Source organism: Leguminivora glycinivorella, chromosome 7 (assembly GCF_023078275.1).
Source record: "Leguminivora glycinivorella isolate SPB_JAAS2020 chromosome 7, LegGlyc_1.1, whole genome shotgun sequence".
Taxonomy (NCBI): domain Eukaryota; kingdom Metazoa; phylum Arthropoda; class Insecta; order Lepidoptera; family Tortricidae; genus Leguminivora; species Leguminivora glycinivorella.
In genome coordinates, this window is record NC_062977.1 from 3,305,269 (window position 1) to 3,330,472 (window position 25,204).

General features: G+C 37.2%; 1 protein-coding gene across 2 annotated transcripts in view; it reads right to left on the minus strand.

Moving 5' to 3' along the window:
• LOC125228175 (echinoderm microtubule-associated protein-like CG42247) overlaps window positions 1-17,733 on the minus strand; it is a 56,751-nt gene extending 39,018 nt beyond the window's left edge. The window contains exon 1 of one of the 2 annotated variants that reach the window (XM_048132634.1): window positions 17,236-17,733. In XM_048132634.1, coding sequence (XP_047988591.1) covers window positions 17,236-17,733 — 498 coding nt within the window. The remainder of the gene's footprint in view (window positions 1-17,235) is intronic. The other variant, XM_048132635.1, reaches the window with a different exon arrangement.
• Between the last annotated feature and the right edge of the window lie 7,471 nt (window positions 17,734-25,204).

Consider the following 25,204-nt stretch of genomic DNA (forward strand, 5'->3'; position numbering starts at 1 on the left):
AAATTTCCTTGTATTGTATAGGTTACATATAATTTTAAGATATATCATAAGGTATAGATTGTAACGACCATGTTGTGACAATAAATCATTTATCTATCTATCTATCTAAAAAACCAAAGTATTTGCATTTTGTATTTAAATACATTGCACTACCTATTTTTTAACATCTCTGTTGTTTGTTAACAATTTATATTCAATTTATGCAAAAGAGGTCAAAAACATGCACAAAGTTTGACAGCTTGAAAAAACATGTCTATGGTTCACATGTTTTTTCTGGGTTGTTAAGTTGGTAGCAATGTAAGGTAAGTTAAAATCCAAAAACACACTGCTATAAATTCGTTTCTGGGGAATAGACTATGGACTTATTTTGACATCTTTTTATGTAGGATTTTAAAGATCAATGCGCGACCCTGTAAATGCCGAATAACGGTACGGGAGTAGACAAAAAATAAAAGAGCTGCTTGATATACCCCAGAAATTATGAATAAAATGACATGTATAGAGATGCATGTCATATTGGAACAAAATAACTCATTTATGACTATTCCTCTACTTTACATAGTACTTATACTATCTAGTGTCTGTTAGTTTTGTGCGCGATAGTACCACACGGCACACGGCCCGATTCGACCTTTTATACAGATCAAATAGTCGATTTAAATACGATCATATTAGTGTCAAAATGAAATTCGTTTAATAGTTATTTGTTATACAAGGGGGCAAAGTTGTATTTTAACGCCGAGTGTGGAATTGAAAAACGAGCAAGTGAAAGGATTCTATAGTTGAATCACGAGCGAAGCGAGTGGTTCGAGAATAGAATCCTGAACTTGCGAGTTTTTTAACACACGAGAAGTAAAATACATTTGCACCCGAGTGTAACACAAAACTTTTCCCCTCACTATAGCGAGGAAACTACAATGCGAAAAATGCGTTTATCACTGCTTCCAGTAGTTTCACAGGTGGTAAACCATCTTAATTACTAGATTCACCTACTTTTATCAATTTTAAAGCAGTTAATTTGACTTTATTCAAGGTCAAATTACTTTACCCACTAGTGGATAAAATGCGTTTTTACCCGTTGGTATTAAAGGACAAAACACGTGTTTCCGAGCTAGTGAGGGGAAAAAATAGTGACTGCCACAGATAGTTCGATATCATATCGCAGTGATGCATTTAAGCACTTAAATGAATAAATATGGCATTTGCCACTCTGTGGCCTATTTCACAACAGTGACAATTGTCGCCCGATTCACTTCGCCGTACATTGCCTGTTCGAGAAGGAAATATTGACTCTGAGTACTTATCAAACTAGAAATAGGCACCGAATTGTCAGTGTCAAGTGTAATTGTAGTAACAACCCCCTGGTCTAATAATCTATCATTTCGCTTTGCCACATTAATATAAAAAATAACAGCAAAATAAAGAGCTAAGTAAACTTTTAATTTATTATCGCCAAGATGGATGGCTTTCCGAAGGTCTAGCTTCTAGATTAAGTGTGTATTTTCCATAACGTCGCCTTATCTGGTTATTTATTACTTCCGCTATTATAGGTTTTGACAGGCTGAGATAGGCTGATGACTGCAGTGTTTGCAGTAGAAGGGGTTGACTTGGTGATTGGTAGCGAGACTAGCGAGTAATATTAAAAGCAATAATTAACGATGTGATTTAATCCTATTATTTGTATAAGAATTACAAAATATAACAACAATTATAAGGGAACAATTAATATATCCCAAATAAAAATAGAAAAGTTTAGGTAGCACAAATATTTTTTAATCCTGTTACGGCAAATTAAACCGAAAAAAATTAGGAATTTTTAATACAAATCATTGAAATCAGTCAATATTTTTTCATATTTTTAAGTGCTGATTTTTTAATTTTATCTTAGATTGTTTGATACTAACTCCAATCCAATAGCATAATAGTACATTGTGCAACAAGGGAGGTAAGGGGGTCATTAAATACGAGTGTCCTGATATATTCACGACAGCCGTAGACACGCGAGTATTTAATATCCTTACCTCCTGAGTTAGGTATACACAATGTTTTTCATCACATTTGAGAGAAAAATACAAAAAAAAAAATCATAAGGCAAGACCTTCAACGCAACGACGGCGCAAAGACCAGTAGTGTATCTTCATCTATATCAGATGATTCACATTAAATTCCATTGTTTTTGATAACAATCACATTTTGAACGAAAACAAACACGAAAATCCTGCATATAAATTAAATGCAATGTTCAAAAAAGCATATAAATCATATAATTGAACTAAATTTTTATTCATTCATTCATTCATTTTGATCTGTTGTTCTCTCCGTTGCTAGGCAACGGTGGGCGCCTCGCGCTGGCACGCGGTCAAGCGCGAGTCGAGAGCATATTGTCAGATTGTAAATTATAACGATTTATCCGAGTTAAATTTACGAAATAAATGCAAAACACACTGAAATAATTCTAAAACATAAATAAATTGCATTTTTCATACCGTATAATATCTTTTGTAGCTTAAATAGTCAAATTTTGGTTGTGCAACCAAAATCCTTGGCTGATTGAAACATCCTTTGCCTGAAGTATTGTACGGATTGTATTAATTTTTAAAACATAATCCATTATTCCCTTGGGAATAAAATAGTACATTATGCTTCAGTACACGTAGACGCAATGAGACCTTTAAACAGCAAATGTGATGAAAAATTAACATATTGATTAAGTATAAACTTAGTCATCATTTTGAACCCCTACCAACTATGAACCGGTTTTTGTTTTTTTACTTGAGAATACTATTTTTTCCGAACTTCATAAAAATGGACTACCTACAATTTCTTTAGTAACTAACGTTTAGTTTTTTTAAACTATTTGACAGAACTAAATTGAATTAAAATAAGAAAGTTCAACTCATACACTTGATAACATCGATTCTATAATTTTATTCTGTAGTACAGTCAAGTGCAAAAATACGTATCGATTTTATCCGCTCAAAAATATGTACCGAGACCTTATTCCGCCGACATAAAGTGCTATGGGACATATTTTTGATAAGTTGTACGCACCCATATTTTTACACTTGACGTACCTGTCACTGCAATGTCACAGTTTCGTTTTCTATCAACCCCTTATTTACCAAGAGTGGCACTGAAACTTGAGTAGTTTTATGTGCTCTGCTTACCCCTTCATGGGATACAGGCGTGATTGTATGTATGTATGTATTCTGTAGTATCTTCTTCAAACGGTTGAATTCAAAGATTCATAAAAGGCATTTCAGCAAGTCCTTGCCCGCATATTAAGTGCAAGGTGGTGCAATGCCCCCGTGTCGCTGCTGACCCGCCATGATATTCCTATAGCGAAATAAACATTCGTTTCAACCTAACCAGTATTTGATGACCGCTACAGGTGCAAAAAAAAAGTTTTTTTTTTAGTACGAGTAGGTAGACGTTAGACCACGATCACACCTGATGGTAAGTGATGATGTAAAAAAAAAGAGAAATCAATATGGCGCCAACTGATGGAATCATTATTTAACCCTTCTTGTTCTTCCTACCCTTATCCCACGTTATGTGGGGTTGGTACCGGTATTTTACCCGTTGCATATACTTATAAATGGTTGTAGCAAAAATGTTTACGATTATAACTTAAATGTACTACATTTTTTTTTTACAAATCATTGACTTATTCGTGATAAACAGGATACAAACACATTTCATACAATACAATATAAACACATAATTTAAAATTTAAAGAAAAATATATAAGGTACAGCGGAGCTATTCTCGACTGGGGGGCAATTATAACTAATCAATTTTTTCCATTATTACACTATGATGTTGAGTTCTACATGTATCCACTGAACACGCCTACCATATATAACCGGTGGACACTCTATTTAATAATGCAAACACTGTAAAACATGGAAAAAATGGTCCAGTTACATTTATTTGCCCCCCAGTCGAGATTTTCCCCGCTGTACCTTAACTATAATTTAGGATCCGTTTATGAGACGGCATTGATCGTACATAGTCTAGAGTCGTTATAGCCCATAGAGCATATTTAAACGTTGGCATTGGAGTCATTGTTGTACGAAACTGGGTAAAATGTATTAAAATTTTGCAAATGACAGGCGTTTTTCTGTTTTTGTTAAGAGATATCTAATGTAAAAACGCATACATAATAATTAATAACGAAGCTTTTATCCGCAAATGAGCAAACTCTAGCTCGCTTATGTCGAAAAGTGATACGCCGTGTCTTGCGTGTTGCGCGACCGTCGCCGTCGCGTCTCATCGCATCGCCTACTTCCATATCGATAAGGTTTGATGTCGTATGCGTCGCATCGCCGTCGCGCGACCGTCGCCCACGCAAGCCACGGCGATAGAATTAGGTGTACCTATCTACTGTACTGGGGACGCTATTGCTATGTCTTGTATGGGAACCCTGCATTTTATGATTAAGCACTGAGACTTGGCACAGTTGTTCATTGGGTGGCCTTGAGTAGATAAAGATCGGGAGGCATCGAGAGCCCCCCTTAATTTAGGAGGGAGGAGGGGGGGAAGGCTGGCGCCTCCGCGCTTCCTTTGAAACCATATTTCTCTAAAACTATACAAAATAGGGCATGCGATATATCATTTTCGGATAAATGAAGGACGAGGAATTCATTTTTGGAACAAAAAAGATGTATTTTAGAACAAAAATACAAAATAAAATGGGAAAATCTGAAAACGAGATTTTTTTTTATACATATTATTGCACATTTTATGAAAACTGTAATGGTTTTTTCTAAATAAAAAATAATATTGAATAGCTACATTTATCTAGTTTTAGAAAATGTATAATTTATTATAGAAATATATTATACGACGAGTGATAAAAAATAATTTACATCGCCCGATAGGGTGATTTGAATGCTCATTTCAATAAGTTTTGTCAATGATTTCAGGTATAATCACTATTTTTAACACACGAAAGCCGTAATCATTGTATTTTATGGCTATTTTAGTGATTAATGTACTTAAAATAAAAAAATACAAATAAAAAATAAAAAAAAATAATTGTGATAACTTTTTTATAACATTATCCTATTATGTTCTTTCTATACAATATATATCTAAAAGCAATAAATATGAATGAAAAGCCACATTTATTTAGTTTATAAAAATATATAGTTTGTTATATAAATATATTACGAAACGCGAGATAAAAAATAATGAAAGTGACGTGGCAGGGCGATCTTGATGTACGGTACGGGTCAGCTTGTATGAATCGATGAGGTGAGGTAAAGGTACTCAAAGCTCTCAAAAAGTGTAGTTATTTAGAGTACTTCAAATTAAAGAACATACTCCTATATAGTCTGAATTTAACTATTTATATTACATGAAATGATCGATTGATATGATAGGTCAGATATATACATCTGATCCTAATACATCTTGTGAAATAGTAGTTATCTATATGATTTGCATAATTTATGGATAATTCTTACTTGACATATTTATTATTCCAGATCTGCGTCCTGTACTTTGGTTAACGAGTGCCAAAAATAGTTATTAACCAAAAAAGAACGACAAATTAACAGCATTTCACCGACAAAAGCTGCCTTGCACCATTTTTGTAAGGGTTATAGGTATATCAAGGTGTCCATTTATGGGGTCAACTAAACCCAATTCAAAATTTGCCATTATTTGCTACTTGTGGCTGGACGAAAGTCTGTAACAATTGGGATTTGGGAGCCTACTTGCCCGCAACGTTGCCTGTTGCTGCAGAAACATGCCTCGAAATTGTCGGATGCAGGTGTAAAAAACAGTGCCGCGTAAGGTGCAATCGTAAAAAAATACTTTTTAAATTAAATGTTCGGAGCTGATGTGCTTATGCAGTGGATGTTGTGATATATACATAATTAAATTCAGACTATTCATGTTGTTTTATTTGAATAACTCAAAATAGCTACACTTTTTGAGAGCCTTGAGTACTAGCCCCGATACACATTTTTCGTCTAGTCAGACCATTTTTTGAGGTTCTCCTTTGTACAAAAGCAATGTCTTAGTTCAAAAATCATTAATGTTTAATGCTAATACGAATCTAGTTTATTTTTTATGGCACTATTGCGCAATAACTAACTATCATTGATACTGAAAGGAAGAATATGACGATTTTTATTTTATCTTTTATGGATGGGTAAAACCGATTTAAGGGGGTCCAAAGGAAGTAACTAAATTCTGCTAGTAAACTAAAAAATCTTCAAGCCTATGCATGCAGAACTGCTTTAGGAGAGGAGAACGTGATTAAGACATTTTTTTTGCAATATTTAAGTCACATGCAATTTTATTTTACAATCAAAATAAACTATATTATAGGACTTTTACAATTTTCTGTACTGGGTCGTGATATACCTACATGTGTAAACGTTATTAGAATAAGTATATTTCTGTATTACTAGACGAACTCCACTGCATAGCGGGTAGTACCTTTACCTCACCTCATCGAATAATGCAAGCTGACCCGTACATTAAAATTTTCATTTTCATTATTTTTTATCTCGCGTTTCGTAATATATTTATAATTATAACAAACTATATATTTTTATAAACTGCATAAATGTGGCTTTTTATTGATATTTATTGCTTTTAGATATATATTGTGTAGAAAGAACCAAATAGGATAATGTTAAAAAAAATAATCACATTTTTAATATTTAAAAAAAAAATTGTATTTTATTTTATTTTAAGTTCATTAATCACTAAAATAGCCATAAACTACAATGATTACGGCTTTCGTGTGTTAAAAATAGTGATTATACCTGAAATCATTGACAAAACTTATTGAAATGAGCATTCAAATCACCCTATCGGGCGATGTAAATTATTTTTTATCACTCGTCCTATAATATATTTCTATAACAAATTATACATTTTCTAAAACTATATAAATGTAGCTATTCAATATTATTTTTTATTTAGAAAAAACCATTACAGTTTTCATAAAATGTGAAATAATATGTATAAAAAAAATCTCGTTTTCAGATTTTCCCATTTTATTTTGTATTTTTGTTCTAAAATACATTTTTTTTGTTCCAAAAATGAATTCCTCGTCCTTCATTTATCCGAAAATGATATATCGCATGCCCTATTTTGTATAGTTTTGGAGAAATATGGTTTCAAAGGAAGCGCGGCGGCGCCAGCCTTCCCCCCTCTTCCCTCCTAAATTAAGGGGGGCTCTCGATGCCTCCCGATCTTTATCTACTCAGGGCCACCCAAGGAACAACCTGTGCCAAGTCTCAGTGCTTAATCATAAAATGCAGGGTGTTGTGCAATAGCGTCCCCAGTAATATCAATTTTGTAGCAGGAATTCCGTAGAAATAAAATTTAGTCGAATTTCATCGTACACTGGTTCAGTCGAGGCGGAAAGCGATGAGTTCTCCGGAGTCACGAGAACAAATGACCTGTATTTACAGTATTTGTATGTGGTGTTGGCACTTGCCCGGAATTGCGTTTTTACCCGACTGCGACGGTGCAAGAAAGTGGGGTTTTGTATGGTAAAGTTTTTCGTCTAAGGATTTAGGCATAATTACTAATACCGCTCCTTCCATATCTGGGAGAGTGAAAAATAACTAAGTATCTAGAAGTGTGGAATCTTTGAACTTGGATAGACACACTGCCGCATGTTTTGATATACAATACAATATGTACAACATTTTTACACTGTCATAATTCATCATATATTCGTAACAAACCAGTAAAGCCGCCGTCAACAGAACTTGCGAACAATGTAAACAAACCTTGTATTCAAAATGCCTTTAATTTCCATTCTGACTAATCAAATATTGGCTTAAATATGTGTTATTCAGTCAAATCATATCACCCCATGATCCTAGACCATTAAAACAATAAAAGAGTGTTGGAATATGGGTATTTCATTCATTCAGTTTGTTTACATTGTTCGTAATTTCTATTGACGGCGACTTTAGGTTCCCCCTTTTCCTGCATTAAGTCTATATTACTGTTGTTGCTTTACCGCTAATCTACGTTTTAATTACTAGACCAAACAACGTATGTACGTAAATATCCTAGCGATAATTACAATGTACTAGGACGTCTAGACTAACTAGGTCTTAATTTTGAAAGGGGTTACTATTTGCATGTTGATGTAAAGAATCTAGAGCATATACTGAATGTAAATGTTGGAATTAATTTCTTTCTAAATACTTAATGTAATGTGGGTGGTCATGCGAGTTGCCAAAAATGATTCAAATGCTGAAATATTTTGCGTTTGTAAATAAAACGGAAGTCTCAAAACCGTTACCGTCATTAAGAAGATTGTGGAATAATCATTTCATATTTCCCAACCTTTTAGCCATGTTTTGTTTAGTGTAGGTTTTTACAATGAAATAAAAACCAATACCTACACAATATCGATATATTTTAATACTAGTTTAATTAATTCAACGTCAATTATAGTTAGTTTACAACCTCGCTTGCGATATATCTTAATTTTTAACCACCGACGCAAAAACGACGGGATGTTATAAGTTTGACGTGTCTGTGTCTGTCTCCTGAACGGATGAACCGATTTAGATTTAGTTTTCTTTTGTTTGAAAGCTGTTAGTCGGGAGTGTTCTTAGCCATGTTTCATGAAAATCGGTCCACAATGTTGCGGCCGGGGGTTTTTTCAACATTTTGTGGTTAGGTTATATGACAGAAAAACAAGGAACAGTCAATTTCTAATTGGATTTAAGTGTGTTCTACTCGTAAATCTCGTAATTAGGTGATTTGTAAATTAAAATAAAATGTAGACGCATCCTTATGTCTACGAATTTTCATACGTTTATTTACTTGTAGGTAAGGTTTTATTAGGGCCACTTGCACCACCCGCTTAACTCAAGGTTATCAACTGTCTAATTCCATATAAAATGGAGGGTTAACCCCGAGGTTAACCCTCCATTTTCGGTGGTGCAAGTGACCCTTACAAAAATATAAAATACCACTACCATCACAGAAACGTCAAAAACTAACTACTACCTTCATTTAAATATTCCTTGACAATCCCATTAATTTCCTGCCCATGCGTGCGCTCAAGAAACAAAAAATAAAATCAAAGCCTTAATAGCCAGTATTTCCCGGAGAAGCCCGCACAATAGTATTTACGTAATTTTCTTGCAATTAGCCGTCTTATCGATAAGTATGAGGTAAAACAAAAATTCGGTTACATGTAATCAGCATGCAAATAGGTGCGTGCTTATCCGATGGCCCACATCTGAAGCCACACTGCCCAGGGGTATGATGTACTAAAGCGATCAGTTTAGGTCGAGAGAAAAGGACACAGCTATACCAGTTATATAGCTCCGTCCCTCTCTCTACCTAAACTGAAAAGCTTTAGTACTTCTTGGTAACCCCTCAGTGGGTAGTGGCAAGGCCGCGGCCTCGGGCCGGAGTTTATTGCAGATGACTTTATGGAAATTGGTGAGATGGTAATTTTTGAGTTACGCTTAGCTTGTGTAAAGATCATGTGGGTAAATAAGAGCGATAATACTTAGCCAGGTAAGTAAAGAGTGACACGCACTGCGCTATAAAATCCAAGGAGTGGTGTTTCTAAAACGACATACATTTGGTATATTAACGAATATATGAATATTTAAAGGTATAAATTAATAATTATTCTAAATACAAAAATTCCTATACATAGAAAGAATAAAAAACTAAACCTATGTAAACTAAATCTAAAAAAGGTCCCCGCGGCAAGGTGCCGCAGATGCTGGCTGCGTTACCTCGCTGGACTGCCAAACTGATTCGTTGAGCGAGGTAACTGCCAGCTCTACGGTCGCCAGTTGTATCCCTGAGTCTCTTTGAAAGTTTTCCAAACGACATTAGAATTTCATGACATAAACATCGATGTTTGGTACTAGCACATCTCGGACACTGGCGATCAAAGATATGAAAGAGGCGCGTTCCTAGCACACAGTCTAAGCTCGTGTAGGTAAACGCGTACTATGCTTGTATGCCAGTTGCTTGTTGCTTGGAGCCAGATTCTGTTTTGACAATTTTGATATGACTTCGGATTTTGACAAGACTTTGCAAGTTTTGCAACTAAGGTTGTTTTGATTGAGGTAAGTAATACCACACCTCGGACACTCGCGATATATGAGAATGGCGCGTTCCTAACACACAGTCTAAGTTCGTGTAGGTGAACGCGTACTATGCTTGTGTGAGTGAAATATGACAGGCGGTAACTGTGAGGTAACCGAGAGGGGGTGGGCGGCACTTTCAGCGGGGAGCGGGAGTGGCCATACTGTACGATAGTATTCTTTATTATACCAGGGGCGGCTCACTCCGCGATCCTTTCACCGCGCTACAAGTACATGCCGGCGGCCGCGAGTTCGTGGCCCATTCACTGGCGACGACCTTGGCGCGGCGCAATAGAATTCAATGTCGTCTGCACGCTTGCGGTCCGTTTGTTAATGTAGGTAAGAATTTAGAATGGCGGCGTTTTGTGAACATCAAAGGAGTGAGCCTTCTGTACTTGTACTATTATATATTCTGTGATTATACTGTGGTACTAGTTTTGTGTTGACAGGAGAACTCGAACCACAGATATAAGAAGGAAGGAGATCGCACTTGCCGGGCTGTTTGTATTGAATACGCTTGTCGCAAGTTCTTAAACCCACACAAAACAAGCGCACTTGTAGGGTACCTTTTCACCAGAGATGTGCTACGTGAATGTGTTAGGGTATTTTTTTTCAAAGTTTTTTTTGTAACATGGGTAAAGCGATTTTAAGCGATTAATACTCAAAATCGCGCGTTCTTTCGATCCTGATAGGAGAAAAAAAATGTCCCAAGATTTCCATACGTTTTTTCGAACCTTCCATTCTGTTACCGCCTTACAAAATGAATGAAAAAATGGTAACGGAATGGGGAAAAACCTTGGGACACTTTTTTACTCCTATTAGAATTGAAAGAGCTCGCGATTCTGAGTGGAAACCACACAAAACTATCAAATCCAAAAAAAAGTGGCGTGGACAACTTTAAAAAAAGGGCCCACCAATCAGATTAGTCGAACCGATTAGCTTAGCGCTGGTCGGAACGGGCTCGACGCAGCTGATTGGTGGATATCAAACACATCCACGTAGCTCACCTCTGGTGGAAAGGCACCCTGAGCCTCGAACCTACAAGGTCTTGGCCAAAGTTACATCAATGTTTGCTTAAGTTTTATGTTCTTAAAACAGTCGAATCACAAATCAAAGCGATAAAAAAATAGCCATTTCTGCGACAAAAGGTCAAATGAGGTCTCATGAAAGTGAAATAGGTTCTTAAAAGAACGATGACCTACGGATGTTTGACCCCTATTAATTAAACTTAATGGACCCCTAAAAATACTTAATACGAATTTGCTATAAAGTACAGCAGGGTAAATCTCAACTGGGGGCAATTGTAACTAATAAATTTTTCCATTATTATTATTATTTCCTTTATTTATCTTCCTTCTTAAGTTAGGTTTTGTACAATATGAGTATAAAAGTAAAATAAAAATAACACTTACAAAACAATATAAAACATATAAACACATTATAAAAAACCTAAGAACCTAGGGTGCCGCCAGCAGCGGGGCAGGGCCCAAGCTGCCGGTGGTTAGGGCTGCAGAGAGAGGAACCGTCGGACTATCCGCGCCGTGTCCAAGATCACCGCCTTCTGCATCTGGCCCTTGATCCATCCACCTAGCGAGAGTCTCTTAAGATGGTGGTCGAGACTCTTCGCTATGAGACCGTTCGCTGAAACGACTATCGGAACAATGATCGTTGAATCAACATCCCACATGGCGGTTATCTCGTGAGCCAAGTCTAGGTACTTACTGGACTTGTCCTTCTCGGCTTTCACGAGATTCTCATCATGGGGGATGGTGATGTCAACGAGCACGGCCCGGCGTTGCAGTCGATCTATTATCACAATGTTATTATTATTCCTTTATTTATCTTTTTTCTTATGCTAGGTTTTTTACAATATGAATATAAAAGTAAAATAAAAAAAACACTTACAAAACAATATAAAAACATATAAACATATTATAAAAAACCTAACCTAGGGTGCCGCCAGCAGCGGGGCAGGGCCCAAGCTGCCGGTGGTTAGGGCTGCAGAGAGAGGAACCGTCGAACTATCCGCGCTGTGTCCAAGATCACCGCCTTCTGCATCTGGCCCTTGATCCAGCCACCTAGCGAGAGTCTCTTAAGATGTTGGTCGAGACTCTTCGCTATGAGACCGTTCGCTGAAACGACTATCGGAACAATGATCGTTGATTCAACATCCCACATGGCGGTTATCTCGTGAGCCAAGTCTAGGTACTTACTGGACTTGTCCTTCTCGGCTTTCACGAGATTCTCATCATGGGGGATTATTCATTCATTATTCATTATTCATTCTCATTATTATTATTTATTATTATTTATTTAATAAAACATCTTACATAGAAACTTAAATGTAAATACAATGTCCCCCAAAACTGTTTACGCAGTTTGACTGTGGGATCTGGGTGAGTCTAACTAAAGGTACATAATTATAATTAGTTGTCATGGTAATGAATACAGATCTACATAAGTATATTGCCAAAGATGGTTAGGTAGTTCACAAATAAATGAGGCATCTAAATTTTGTCTAGGTAGTGTTTGAACAAAGCCCTCATGATGTTGAGTTCTACATGTATCCACTGAACACGCCTACCATATATAACCGGTGGACACTCTATTTAGTTAATAATGCAAACATTGTAATACATGGAAAAAATTGGACCAGTTATTTTTGTCCCGCCAGTCGAGATCTGCCCCGCTGTACCTTAACTAAATACAAATTTCTTACTCAATTAACAATAGGGTAAATTTCCAGTTACTGACCAGTGTCCAATTACTGGTCACTCTTTAGGTAGGTACTTAAAATGAATTCTCTTTTTACCTATAAACAAAGTTAATTTTTACATCAAATTCCTATTACTTTCAGTGCCAAAATGAATTCAGATTACCATTATAAAGAGTTCATTTTTAGTACAAGGTGGCCAGTTATTGAAAGGGGGCCAGCTACTGGCAATAGGCTAGTTTCATATACTTAAAATAAAATATTTTATGCAGTGCACAAAATAAAGCACCACATAATTAAAAGAAAAATATGGACAGTGGTTATGTTTAAACATAGTTTCTATTTAATAAGTCAAAGATAAAGATATAAAGTAAAGGAATTGACCGTGACGTCACTTCACAGTATTTCATAGTAATTCCATATTAGCAAATCGTTTTGACAGTTCTTAAAAAGAAGCTGATTTGACTAGTAGGAAACTAGCCTATTTACCTAGGTAGTTCAGTTTCAGTTCAGTTCGCACCAGGACCGGCAGCAACCTAAGAGTGAGCCTCGGGAGGTCAATAGACAATAAAGACATTCATTGTATTTACGAAATGACAAGATTTAACTTTAATGGAAATTTCTATTTCAATTGAAACTAGCTTTTGCCCGCGGCTTCCCTCGCGTTAGAAAGAGACAAAAAGTAGCCTATGTCACTCTCCATCCCTTCAACTATCTCCACCTAAAAAAATCACGTCAATTCGTCGCACCGTTTTGCCGTGAAAGATGGACAAACAAACAGACACACTCACCTTCCCATTTATAATATTATTGTTACGTCTATAACCCCGATATTTATTTTTCCCTTTGATGTTTGATTCTATTGGGCAATGAAAAAGAGCCAAAGTTTTTACCTTAATGTAAATGTCATGGTTTTTGAGATATAAGCCGTTAAATTTCTAAAAATCCCTTTTCATTTTGGCGTTGGGTTTAAAGACACCCGATATGATAACAGTAACGTCATGTTCAGATATGTATATCAACAATAGGCTAGATTCCTACTAGTCAAATCCGCTTCTTTTTATGAACTGTCAAAACGATTTGATAATATGGAATTACTATGAAATACTGAGGAGTCACACGGTCAATTCATTTACTTTATATCTTTCACTTTGACTTATTAAATATAAATTATGTTTAAACATAACTGCTGTCCATATTTTTTTTTAATTATGTGGTGCTTTATTTCGTGCAATGTATACAATATTTTATTTTAAGTATGGGAAACTAGCCTGTTCTCAAAAAGTTTGTACATAGCCACGTCAGCAAATTTTAATTGATCCTATTTTGTTACCAACATTTAGTGATATAAGTCGACTTTCGTAAGATATATACAGGATAATTATTATAATTAAGAAAATATAGATAGAAAATAGAGACTAGAGAACCTTAATGGAAATAAAAAAGGAATAAAAAAAAAACAAATTTAACTTTTTCCTTAATTTTTGTACCTACCAACTTTTCGAGAACTGCTGATATATTGAACCTGGCTGTTACGTTGTATCACAAAACTGCCATTTGTCACATTTTTCAAAGGTATATTATAGCAAAAGCTGCACTAGTATATAAAATACGAACACGCGACAGCTTTTTGCCTTTATTCGTCACACGCAAAAACAAACGACGTTCTATCCCTTTCACACGCCATCGCTAAGTATATAATAGAGCGAGACGCGACAAATATGCATGTGGCACGCAGCCATGAGCATATTGAGAATCGCGGAATATAATACCAATTTGATAAAAAAATGTGCTTACAAATATAAATGTGTGAAATAATATGACTAAAAGTATAACAAAAACTAAATTGAACATAAATCTAAATCTAATAAACACGATACAAAAAAAGAATCTTAAGCTAAGAACACTCCTGACTAAATAAGCTTTTAAAATAAATCTAAATCCGTTAATCTGCTCGGGAGCTATGATGCCATAGACAGACACACCACACACACAGACAGGCAGACAGTCGTCACGTCGTTTTTGCGTTGGGGGTTAAAAATATAGCTACACTTGATTTTAATCAAATCTTAAAGGCCGGCACCGCACCTCCAACACTTCTTGTGTTTCGGCGGGTGTCCATGGGCTACAGTGATCGCCTACCATCAGACGACCTGTCTGCTCATTTGCCTCCTATCTCATAAAAAAAATCCGTCACATGCACTCACCCAAAATTAATTAATTAATGTGTAAGCGTGATGGCGTGAAGGAACTACTTTGATTTTTTTTATGAAATAGGCAGCAAACGAGCACGCGGGCCGCCTGATGGGAAGCAGTCATCGCCACCCATGGACATAATTAAGCAACATCAGGAGAGCCAATTATACGTAGCCGACCTTTGAAAATTTATTTGATGTTATTGATTATTTACATATTGGATTTTCTAACTCATTCTGATACGATCTTGAAGATGGCTGACCCATCAGATTATGCAACCTAAATTAACGCCATCAATGTGCGTAGCCGATTGCACAAACGCTCACGAAACGCTTACGATAATATCTCTTTCGTAGCTATCTATCTCTATCGCTCTTGCCTGACTACATTTTTGCGGCGTTTTGCGTCGCAGAAATGACATTCGGCTACGGGGCCTGTCCCGTTGACCCGGCGTATGATAGACGAGATGACCGTCTGTCAGTTAGATCATCAAAAAATTTTGGACACATATTTTTTCTTTTTTCTCGTAAACGTAAAATTACGACAGTACAGCGCGTTGAAGTTTTGCGTGACGTCACGCATAGGTACAATTTTTACCTAACTGTGACGTCACAAGCCCCCACTCCGGAAATTTGATGCCCTGTATCTTTGTATTTTTTCATTCATTGGATAAAGCGAAAAATATGTATTCAGTATTTTAGACGCTCTAACTGACGGACTAAACAGAATGCCATTTTTTTAATGTAGTCGTCATCCCTATTGTCTGTTCGTAGGCGGTTTTCACGATGTAGGTGCTACGCATTTTCCTTTGTAATCGACTACGCTTGTAGAGCGAAGCACGCGCGTGTGAAGTGACAATCGTGCTTGAGAGTTGAGATGCACGCCAATCCACGAAGTCATTGTAAAGAGAGTGTCAAATTGAGTTAGAAACTAAATCCAACTGTCAAATATTAATCGGCCGTTTTATCAATATACGACTGTCAAAAATGTATGTTTTGATTACTAATTTTGATTATCTTGAGAATTATACATAGTTGAGACCCTGTTATCAATGGACTTTATTTAATACACTGAGAGAAAATACAACCAGTTTTCATGTTCGTTCAACAAGTTTTTTGGTTAAAATAGCGCCTACGTGCTCTTTGGTTCAAACAACAAGCTACTTGTCATTTGAATCGGCAATATATTTGAATCAACAAGTCGATTTTATAAAAACAACCTGACACATATTGTTTTAAACATACGTTTGGCTGATTCAAACGGATAAACAGCAACAAGTAGAACTTGTTAAATTCACAATGCAAATTTCTCTCAGTGTAGAATCCTGACTTGTTGACAATTTTGACTCGTTCGATGACGTACCTATGTAGGTCTAAAACACAGTGGAGTTTATTAATTTTCGGTTTAATGGTTTGTTTATTTGTTACTAGCGACCCGCCCCGGCTTCACACAGGTATAACATAATATAAATATACATATTATAAATCTTCTTCAATCTATAGGTATCTAAAAAACTTGTACAAAGTCCGTTTGAGTAGTTTTAAAGATCTAAGCATACATTAATACATAGATACAGACAGCGGAAAGCGACTTTGTAATGTCATGTAAACGCGTTTTACTAACAAATAAAATAAAATAAATACATGACATTGAATTGAGTTCATATTATAGCCTATCTGAATACGCCCCCCGTCTGCGCCATATCGCCTGGTCACTTGCCCTACATTAATTTCCCTCCGTTTCATATTCTATTTGGTCCTTTCATACTTCACTGGGTCACGCAATCACTAACCTTACTTAACCTCACTTCATGTCGGATTATGTTTGAGCTTTTCTTTTAAGATTTAAATGCAAATAGGAGCATGCACAGGATCATTATTTGTAAGTAGCTAGCAAGTTAGGTATTTAAATTTTGTTTAAGAATAGGTAGGTAAGTATGCATGACGTCACGAATGTGTCATGCTAGGTACTATAACGATTTTAGTAAGAGAAAACTTTGGTTTCGAGTTTGCGTATAAATAACGCTACTACATAAATTTATCGTTGTAAATATTAATAGTGGTCTTAGAATAAAATCTATTTTAATTCATGATTTGTTTGAAAATGGTAAAGTATAAAAGTACCTAATAACGACAAAAATCATGGAACGAAACGTAATGCGTTTGAGAAGATTTATACACAGAAAGGCATTTATGTTAACAAATAATAGTTTATTCTTACCTTGAAAGTTTTGTATGAAGACACCACGTATGAAGCGCCATCTTCAAGCTCCTCCAGTCTATACTTCCTATCGCCGTCCATTCCAAATATGAACCTCGCGCCTCTCGGCAGCTCCAATCTCTCCGATAATCTGTCCAGCAAAGCATCCATCGACGCCAGATCTCTTCCCGGCTTGAAACGGAACTCCACGCCAGGATGGAACGGGTCCCCATTTCTATAGAAAGTTACTCGTCTAGCCTTCCAAAAGTTGAGGTTAGCGTATCGGCTAGCCGGCTCGTTCCTAGGACGCGCTGTCGCTTCGGAAGCCTCAGAGATGTCGTCAGGACGCTGCGGCGGTGAAGCCGGGCGCGAGGGCCGCCAGTCGCCGGGTTCCCTCTCGTCGTCGGACGGCGCCTGAGGCTCCGGCTCCGCCGCCGGCACGGGCTCCGCTGGCACGGGCTCCGCTGCCGCCTGCGAACGAGAACGTCTCTGACGCGGCCGGAGCAACCGACGCGACATACCGCGCGACCGCCGCTCGCAGACTGCCGCGCGCCCCCTCACACACTTTCAATCAACTACTTATCTATATCAAGATGACCCATTCATGAATGAGACACGTGTGTAGCGGAGGGGTTGTCGACGGCAGTCAATTTGCGTTGCGAGCGAAATGTTTACCGTCTGAAGGCTTAGACGTAAATGGTTCTACAGTCTACGCTGAAACGCTACGTGACTTCATAGTTTCGTAAATGAGGTGTAATTTTCTAATGATTTGTCATACGAAAACTGGCTAGTCATCGATGAAATGTTTTGATAAGGTCTAACGACGAAATACAGTCATGTTTATAATAAAAAAAACATTTTTTCAGGCACTTATGATTGATGGTAAAAGTTGTTAAGACTGCATTATAATCATTATGCGCTAGGTTTTGCGTTATTTGGATACCATTTGAAATTACTCATGAAGTGAACTCATTTTATGTGTTAAGTGCACAAAAAGCTTAAGTCATGGTAATAAGATTTAGAATAATAAACTTTATGATTATTTGTTTTAAAATTGATAGTACATATTTTGTACAAAGAACATGGTTGAAACTTTTATTACAGTTGGTCATTTTACTTTGATTCGTGGCACAAAATTTTATGTAGGAATATAAGGCTTCATAAAAATGCCTTTATAGCTTCACAAATGTTTTTCACACCTAAAAGGAATAAATTGTTTACCTACCCTATTTATCTACACTACATGTGACTCTTCAGACTTGTTTAGATAAGTTATCATTGATGACCTATTGAAAATAGTATAATATATGCATCTGCATTCAATTACCTATTTAGTTTCATGAGTATATTCCAGGCATTTTAGGGTCACTCTAATAAATGGGTACATGCCCAAGTAAATATATAGGTAATATTACTATAACTATGTTATATAGAACTAGACGTAGGTCTTTGCAGCCTACATTAATTGTAAAATAATGAGAGAATTCAAACATAAGGCATTGAAATGGGTATAGAGTACCTATTCCTATTTTTTAGAACTTCCACTTTCTGTACAATTTTCTCAAACACTAAGCATTCAATTAATGCTCAAATTAAAAAAAATCGTACTCACAACAACAGCAGCCGCCATATTCTCCTCCGATGCCATCAATCACCGCATGAGCACACACAAAAACAAACGTCAATCGCGATTCCAAATTCGAATTTCAAAAACTGAAAACGCGCGAAAACCGTTTCGCGACTGTGATAAAACGTTAGTTTTAGTGAATATGTTACTGATTAGTTTTAGTTTATAGTTTCAGTGGATTTTAATATGTAAATGGTAAGGATGGAGTCGTCCGGTTATGTTTTGTGAACGGAACCGAGTGAGCAAAGGACGAGGGGTAGCGGCCAGCGCTCCCGAGCGCGTCACGCTAGCAAGGGTAGTTGGGGTGGTTGAGAAGTGTGTCAGTTGTGTTCATGGGTTGATGATTGTGGAAGGAAAATAACCTTTTAACCCGTCGCCTCATATCTCAAGAAGGACGGTTATCAAGTCGTCTGTATGTTTTTTTTAATTTAATTTTAAATTTTTTTTAATGTTTGTTCCTCGATATCTCCGTCGTTACTGGACCGATTTTGAAAAAAATTTTTTTAATTGAATGTATATGCATACAGATTGGTCCCATTTTTCTCAAAACCCAGTTCTGATGATGGGATCCTGGAGAAATCGAGGGAACTCCTCGAATCTGAAAGGCATACATATGGTGATTTTTGTGTTTTTAAAGGAACAGCATTCATTTAGGTACGGAACAGTGACATTTGGTGCAGTGGAACTGCTGATGATGGCCAGAACGGAACTCTTCAAATCTGAACGGCACGCTTATAGTGACTTTGGTATTTTTATAAGAACAGCATGCACTTACGTCCAGAACAGTGACATTTGGTGCAGTGGAATTGCTGATGATGGTCAGAACCGAACTCCTCAAATCTGAACGGCACGCTTATAGTGACCTTGGTATTTTTATAATAACAGCATGCACTTTCGTCCAGAACAGTGACATTTGGTGCAGTGGAACTGCTGATGATGGCCAGAACCAAACTCCTCAAATCTGAACGGCACGCTTATAGTGACTTTGCCATTTTTATAAGAACAGCATGCGCTTTACGTCTAGAACAGTGACATTTGGTACAGTGGAACTGCTGATGATGGTCAGAACCGAACTCCTCAAATCTGAACGGCACGCTTATAGTGACTTTGGTATTTTTATAGGAACAGCATGCACTTACGTCCAGAACAGTGACATTTGGTGCAGTGGAACTGCTGATGATAGTCAGAACCGTACTCCTCAAATCTGAACGGCACACTCATAAGTGACTTTGGTATTTTTGTAAGAAAAACATGCATTTAAGTTCAGAACAGTGACATTTATATAGTTATGTTTGTTAAGCATATTGAGTTTTCAAGTCAAAGTTTGTCAAGCTTCGATTTCTTATAATATAATATATCGGATTCATGAGGAATTGAGGAAACTCCTCAAACCTTAACGTTATACGTATATTCATTTGTGTTGCCATCTAATAATTAAAGCATTAAAAGCAGTTTTAAAAAATACCTACACATTTCTACATAATCCAACATTCGCAAGTAACTTTCACCAGAACCCGAAAGGCGACGGTTTTTTTTTCTTAAAAATTATTTCTTAAGAAATTGTGAAAATCGAAAACTTTACGACTAAAGTAAACAAAAGTGCAATTATATTTGTTATGTTCAATCGGTCAGTTCGACACTTTAGACAGTTATAAATAAATAGAAATGCACTTTTAAAGTATTTACTTTTATTGGAATAAATGAAGGCTACGACGCGCCTACGCCGTAGCACTTGTGAGATTGCGTTGCCATGATTGTTGGTTTATGTCTTTTAATCTTCTTCTAAACTCTTGAGTTTAATGAGTCGTAGACATAAGATGAAAAAAATATTTTTCAGTAGATTTTATCAATTTAGGTTAGGCTTTTACTTAATTTGATTATTTGCTTAGATGGCAAAATTCTCCAAACTTCGTTTTTAAACAAGGCATGCAAGACAATTTTAAAATCGTAGATCCCAGTTCAATTAGAATTATAATGATTTTGTGTAAGTTTGATATAAGCACAGTATGTGTTATTAGTAGAAGTTACGAACCTATTTTTATTTTTTAGACGCGTAATCTGAAGACCCGGGTTCGATTCTTAACTCGGCCACTAGTGGCCTTTGTCGTTTTTTCTTTTGTGTATGATATCTATTTCAGTTTGCAAAATTTACTCAATCTGCTGCTGCTGCTACCGCATTAACGCACGCCAGGCGTTCGCCGGTCAACAAAGCATAGTTGGCATGACTATGTAAAGCATGTAATAGATGTAGATGTAGGCTAAGGCTGTATTTTTTCGCTCTCGGCCGTGTTTGCCTTTTTACTGCTTCCAATTACCACGCGGTTTTATGCTGGGAAACGGGGTTTTGTAAAATAATTAAAGGGTCGTATATTATGAAGATAATTGGTATGTTTTTTAATAAGTTGAATTTACTACATTTTTATTCATGGGGACTTCCTGCGCCGCCATATAGGACTCGTATTTTAAAATATATTTTTATGTTTGATTAAGATTACACTTTATATGTGTCAGTTTACAGCAAAACGTCCCACTTTGCAAGCAAACATCGTCCGTATGGTAACCGACAAAGTGGGACGTTTCACTAAACATCTACACATACGTTCAGTCGTGCTCATAAATATGTGTACATTTTTCACCTTATTGCAACGAGTTAGGGTGAATAAATGTACACATATTTATGAACTGTACAGCGTTGTGTAGCGTTCACGTGTAAATGTGTCGCACTTGTAGATGGACATGATTCATTCAAGTAGCAATTTTCTCCCTTTATAAGAAAAAAAAACTTGTGTAACTATACTGTGTCAAACAAGTCTGTCAGTAAATAAGAACAAAGAAAAATATATGCATCCTTTTCTTTAGGGTGCAATAAATCAAAAGGATACCTATAGATAGATAGATCAAGAGTATAAAACCTTAATCATAATCGATAAGTAACTACTTAAATTTCATTCGTCAAACATATTTGTGTACTGTGCCAATACAAAATCGATATGCCGGTGCTCAGCAGGTTTCCGTGCTGGCTGTAATAAAGCGACGGGCTGTAAATCCTGGACGTGAAGTAGAGCGTAGATACCTCAACGGGCAGTTGAGATACATATAATTATTGGTAGGTTTTAGGCTGGAAGTAGCCTTTCTGGTCTTGCTGCAATAACGGACACTGGTTTCTTGAAAGGCTCTTTGTGGAAAAAGCCTTTCTGGTCTTGCTGCGATAACGCACACTGGTTTCTTAAAAAAAGTGATGACAAATTCAATAGAAACATGTAAGGTCAATATGGGTAAGTGTAAAATATAAATATAAATATTGGGGACACCTTACAACAGATCGACTTAGCCCCAAACTAAGCAGTGCTAAGCGACGATATACATACTGAAATAGATAACATTACATACATACATACAATCACGCCTGTATCCCATAAAGGGGTAGGCAGAACACATGAAACTACTAAAGCTTCAGTGCCACTCTTGGCAAATAAGGGGTTGAAAGAAAACGAAACTGTGACATTGCAGTGCCAGGTTGCCAGCCTCTCGCCTACGCCACAATTTAACCCATATCCCATAGTCGCCTTCTACGACACCCACGGGAAGAAAGGGGGTGGTGAAATTCTTAACCCGTCATCACACAGGGTAAATATATAAATACATACTTATATACATAGAAAACATCCACTGTGCTCATCACACAAATAAATGCCCTTAACGGGATTCGAACCCAGGACCGCGGCTTAGCAGGCAGGGTCACTACCGATTGAGTCAGACCGGTCGTCAAGTGTGTCATAAGAGAAAGTGTGTCTGGCCTTCAAATTTGGCCTGTTTAAACCAATGATCAGTGTTTATTGAGAGTTCATACGTTTAGCACTAATCGTGAGTAGCAAGTAGCAAAAGTATGAACTCGCAAAAACACCTGGAACTATGAGTAAAAAACCCGGCCAAGAGCGTGTCGGGCCACGCTCAGTGTAGGGTTCCGTAGTTTTCCGTATTTTTCTCAAAAACTACTGAACCTATCAAGTTCAAAATAATTTTCCTAGAAAGTCTTTATAAAGTTCTACTTTTGTGATTTTTTTCATATTTTTTAAACATATGGTTTAAAAGTTAGAGGGGGGGGGGGACACACTTTTTTTTCCTTAGGAGCGATTATTTTCGAAAATATTAATATTATCAAAAAACATAAACCCTTATTCATTTTTAAATACCTATCCAACAATATATCACACGTTGGGGTTGGAATGAAAAAAAAAACCAGTCCCCACTTTACATGTAGGGGGGGGGGGTACCCTAACAAAACATTTTTTTCTACTTTTTATTTTACCACTTTGTCGGCGTGATTGATATACATATTGGTACCAAATTTCAGCTTTCTAGTGCTAACGGTTACTGAGATTATCCGCGGACGGACGGACGGACAGACAGACATCGCGAAACTATAAGGGTTCCTATAGTTGACTACGGAACCCTAAAAAGGTCAAATGTGAAGGCCAGACAAACTTCTCCTTATGACACACTTATCCGTATTGACCTTAGGGTCCCCCCACATCTAGCGTCTCGCGAACGTCGTCGCCTCTCCAACGCCCGCGCGGCGTCGACGCCGCGCTCCCGCAGCGCCGACGCGACGTTGCGGCGCCTCTCGAACGACGACGTCGCAGTGGCGTCCGCGCGGCGTCGACGCCGCGCCAACGCCGCGCCCGCGCAGCGCCGCCGCGATGCCAGCGGCTACCAACGTCCAGCTAGGGCTTCCAATACCGGGATCCCAGTATCTCGGGATTTTTGGGGTAGATTTCAAAACCGATATTTAATTTTGTAATCGGAATCCCGGTATTTTTAGTAACTAACAAATTATGGCAAATAAACGTAAACTACTAATCAAAAACCTTAAATTTCTGCATCACGACGGTCGCTAGACGCGTAAATATTGCTTTTTGCTCTCGTTTCTTCGACAGATTCTCTGTTTAGTGTTTTTACAATATTTCTATGAAATGACAGTTTTTCCGATGAAGAGGAAGCAATACGTCAAACGTAGTTGATACAACACAGGCCACAGACCCTCTGTAAACGAGTTGATGCACCTACATTATAGAAATAACCTTTCAAAAAATTGGTTAAGGCATACGAACTAACGTATAAGCTACTTTTGATTTACTGCCACTGACGTCGAGGAGGCGCGGCGCTAACGCGGCGTCGACGCCGCGCGGACGTCACTGCGACGTCGACGTTTGAGAGGCGCCGCAACGTCGCGTCGGCGCTGCGGAAGCGCGGCGTCGACGCCGCGCAGGCGTTGGAGAGGCGACGACGTTCGCGAGACGCTAGATGTGGGGGGACCCTTACCCAAGAGTAAATTACGTTTTGTATGTTTTACGACTTGCTAAAATATTTGCGTTCTAGGGTATGAGTCTATAGGTACATCTAGCACGACTTCAAGTATGAAGTAATTTTTAATTTTGGAGTAGGTACCAGTGGCGGAGCGTCGATGCAACTCGATTCCCAACGGGTTCCCTAAAATTCTCTAGTATCTGTAGAAATCCATACAAAACAGATTCCAAAAACCCCTCCGGCTTTCCCAACGAAAATTTTCACGCCCGCCACTGGTAGGTACACTATAAATTCGACACTGTTCTATGTTTTTTTTTTTTTAAATTAAAAATGGGCTTACTGTTGGATACAGGCTAGTCAAAGGCAAAGACGTGAAGGACTACGAATAGTGAGCTCGCCCAGAAGATGCCTGTTCACCTTGATTACTGCTTCTAAGAAGCTTTTTTATTAAGAATTCAAAATACATTGCCATTATCCTTATGCGCAACCAATTTCAGTTAGCCATTTTAAGGCGATAACCATCATTTTACATTTAAATTCTTACTGGGTACGTGGGTAAGTCAAAACATGTCACTTGTAATCATGAGCAGGTACTCAAAATGGTAACTTCATTGTAATCACTGCCCTATATAAGTACAGTCAGCAACAAAGCTATGAATACAGCCAACGCCAAAAATATAACTTTATTGCCTGTACATTAAGGCGTGTATACACCGTGTTTTTTGTTTTCCGTTAATTTCGACACGTAGCTAGGTTCATTATCAGGAACCACCCTGTATATCACTTTTAGATACATTCACACAAAAAATTTTATCATCATTTTCATACATAATAAATGAATTTATTTGTATGAGAGACCATTAAGAATAACATTCAAGTAAGTGTCAAGTGATTGACGGCACATGTCAAAACAAATAACATTAGGAATTGGTAAAGGCTGTCACACACATGTCCAGTATCTAATTTTTTTATTTTTTCAATAACTCAATAACCGTAAAAGTTAAGACGCTAGTTTTTAGAGGAATTAATTGGATTTGATCTAAAGAATTTTCCCTT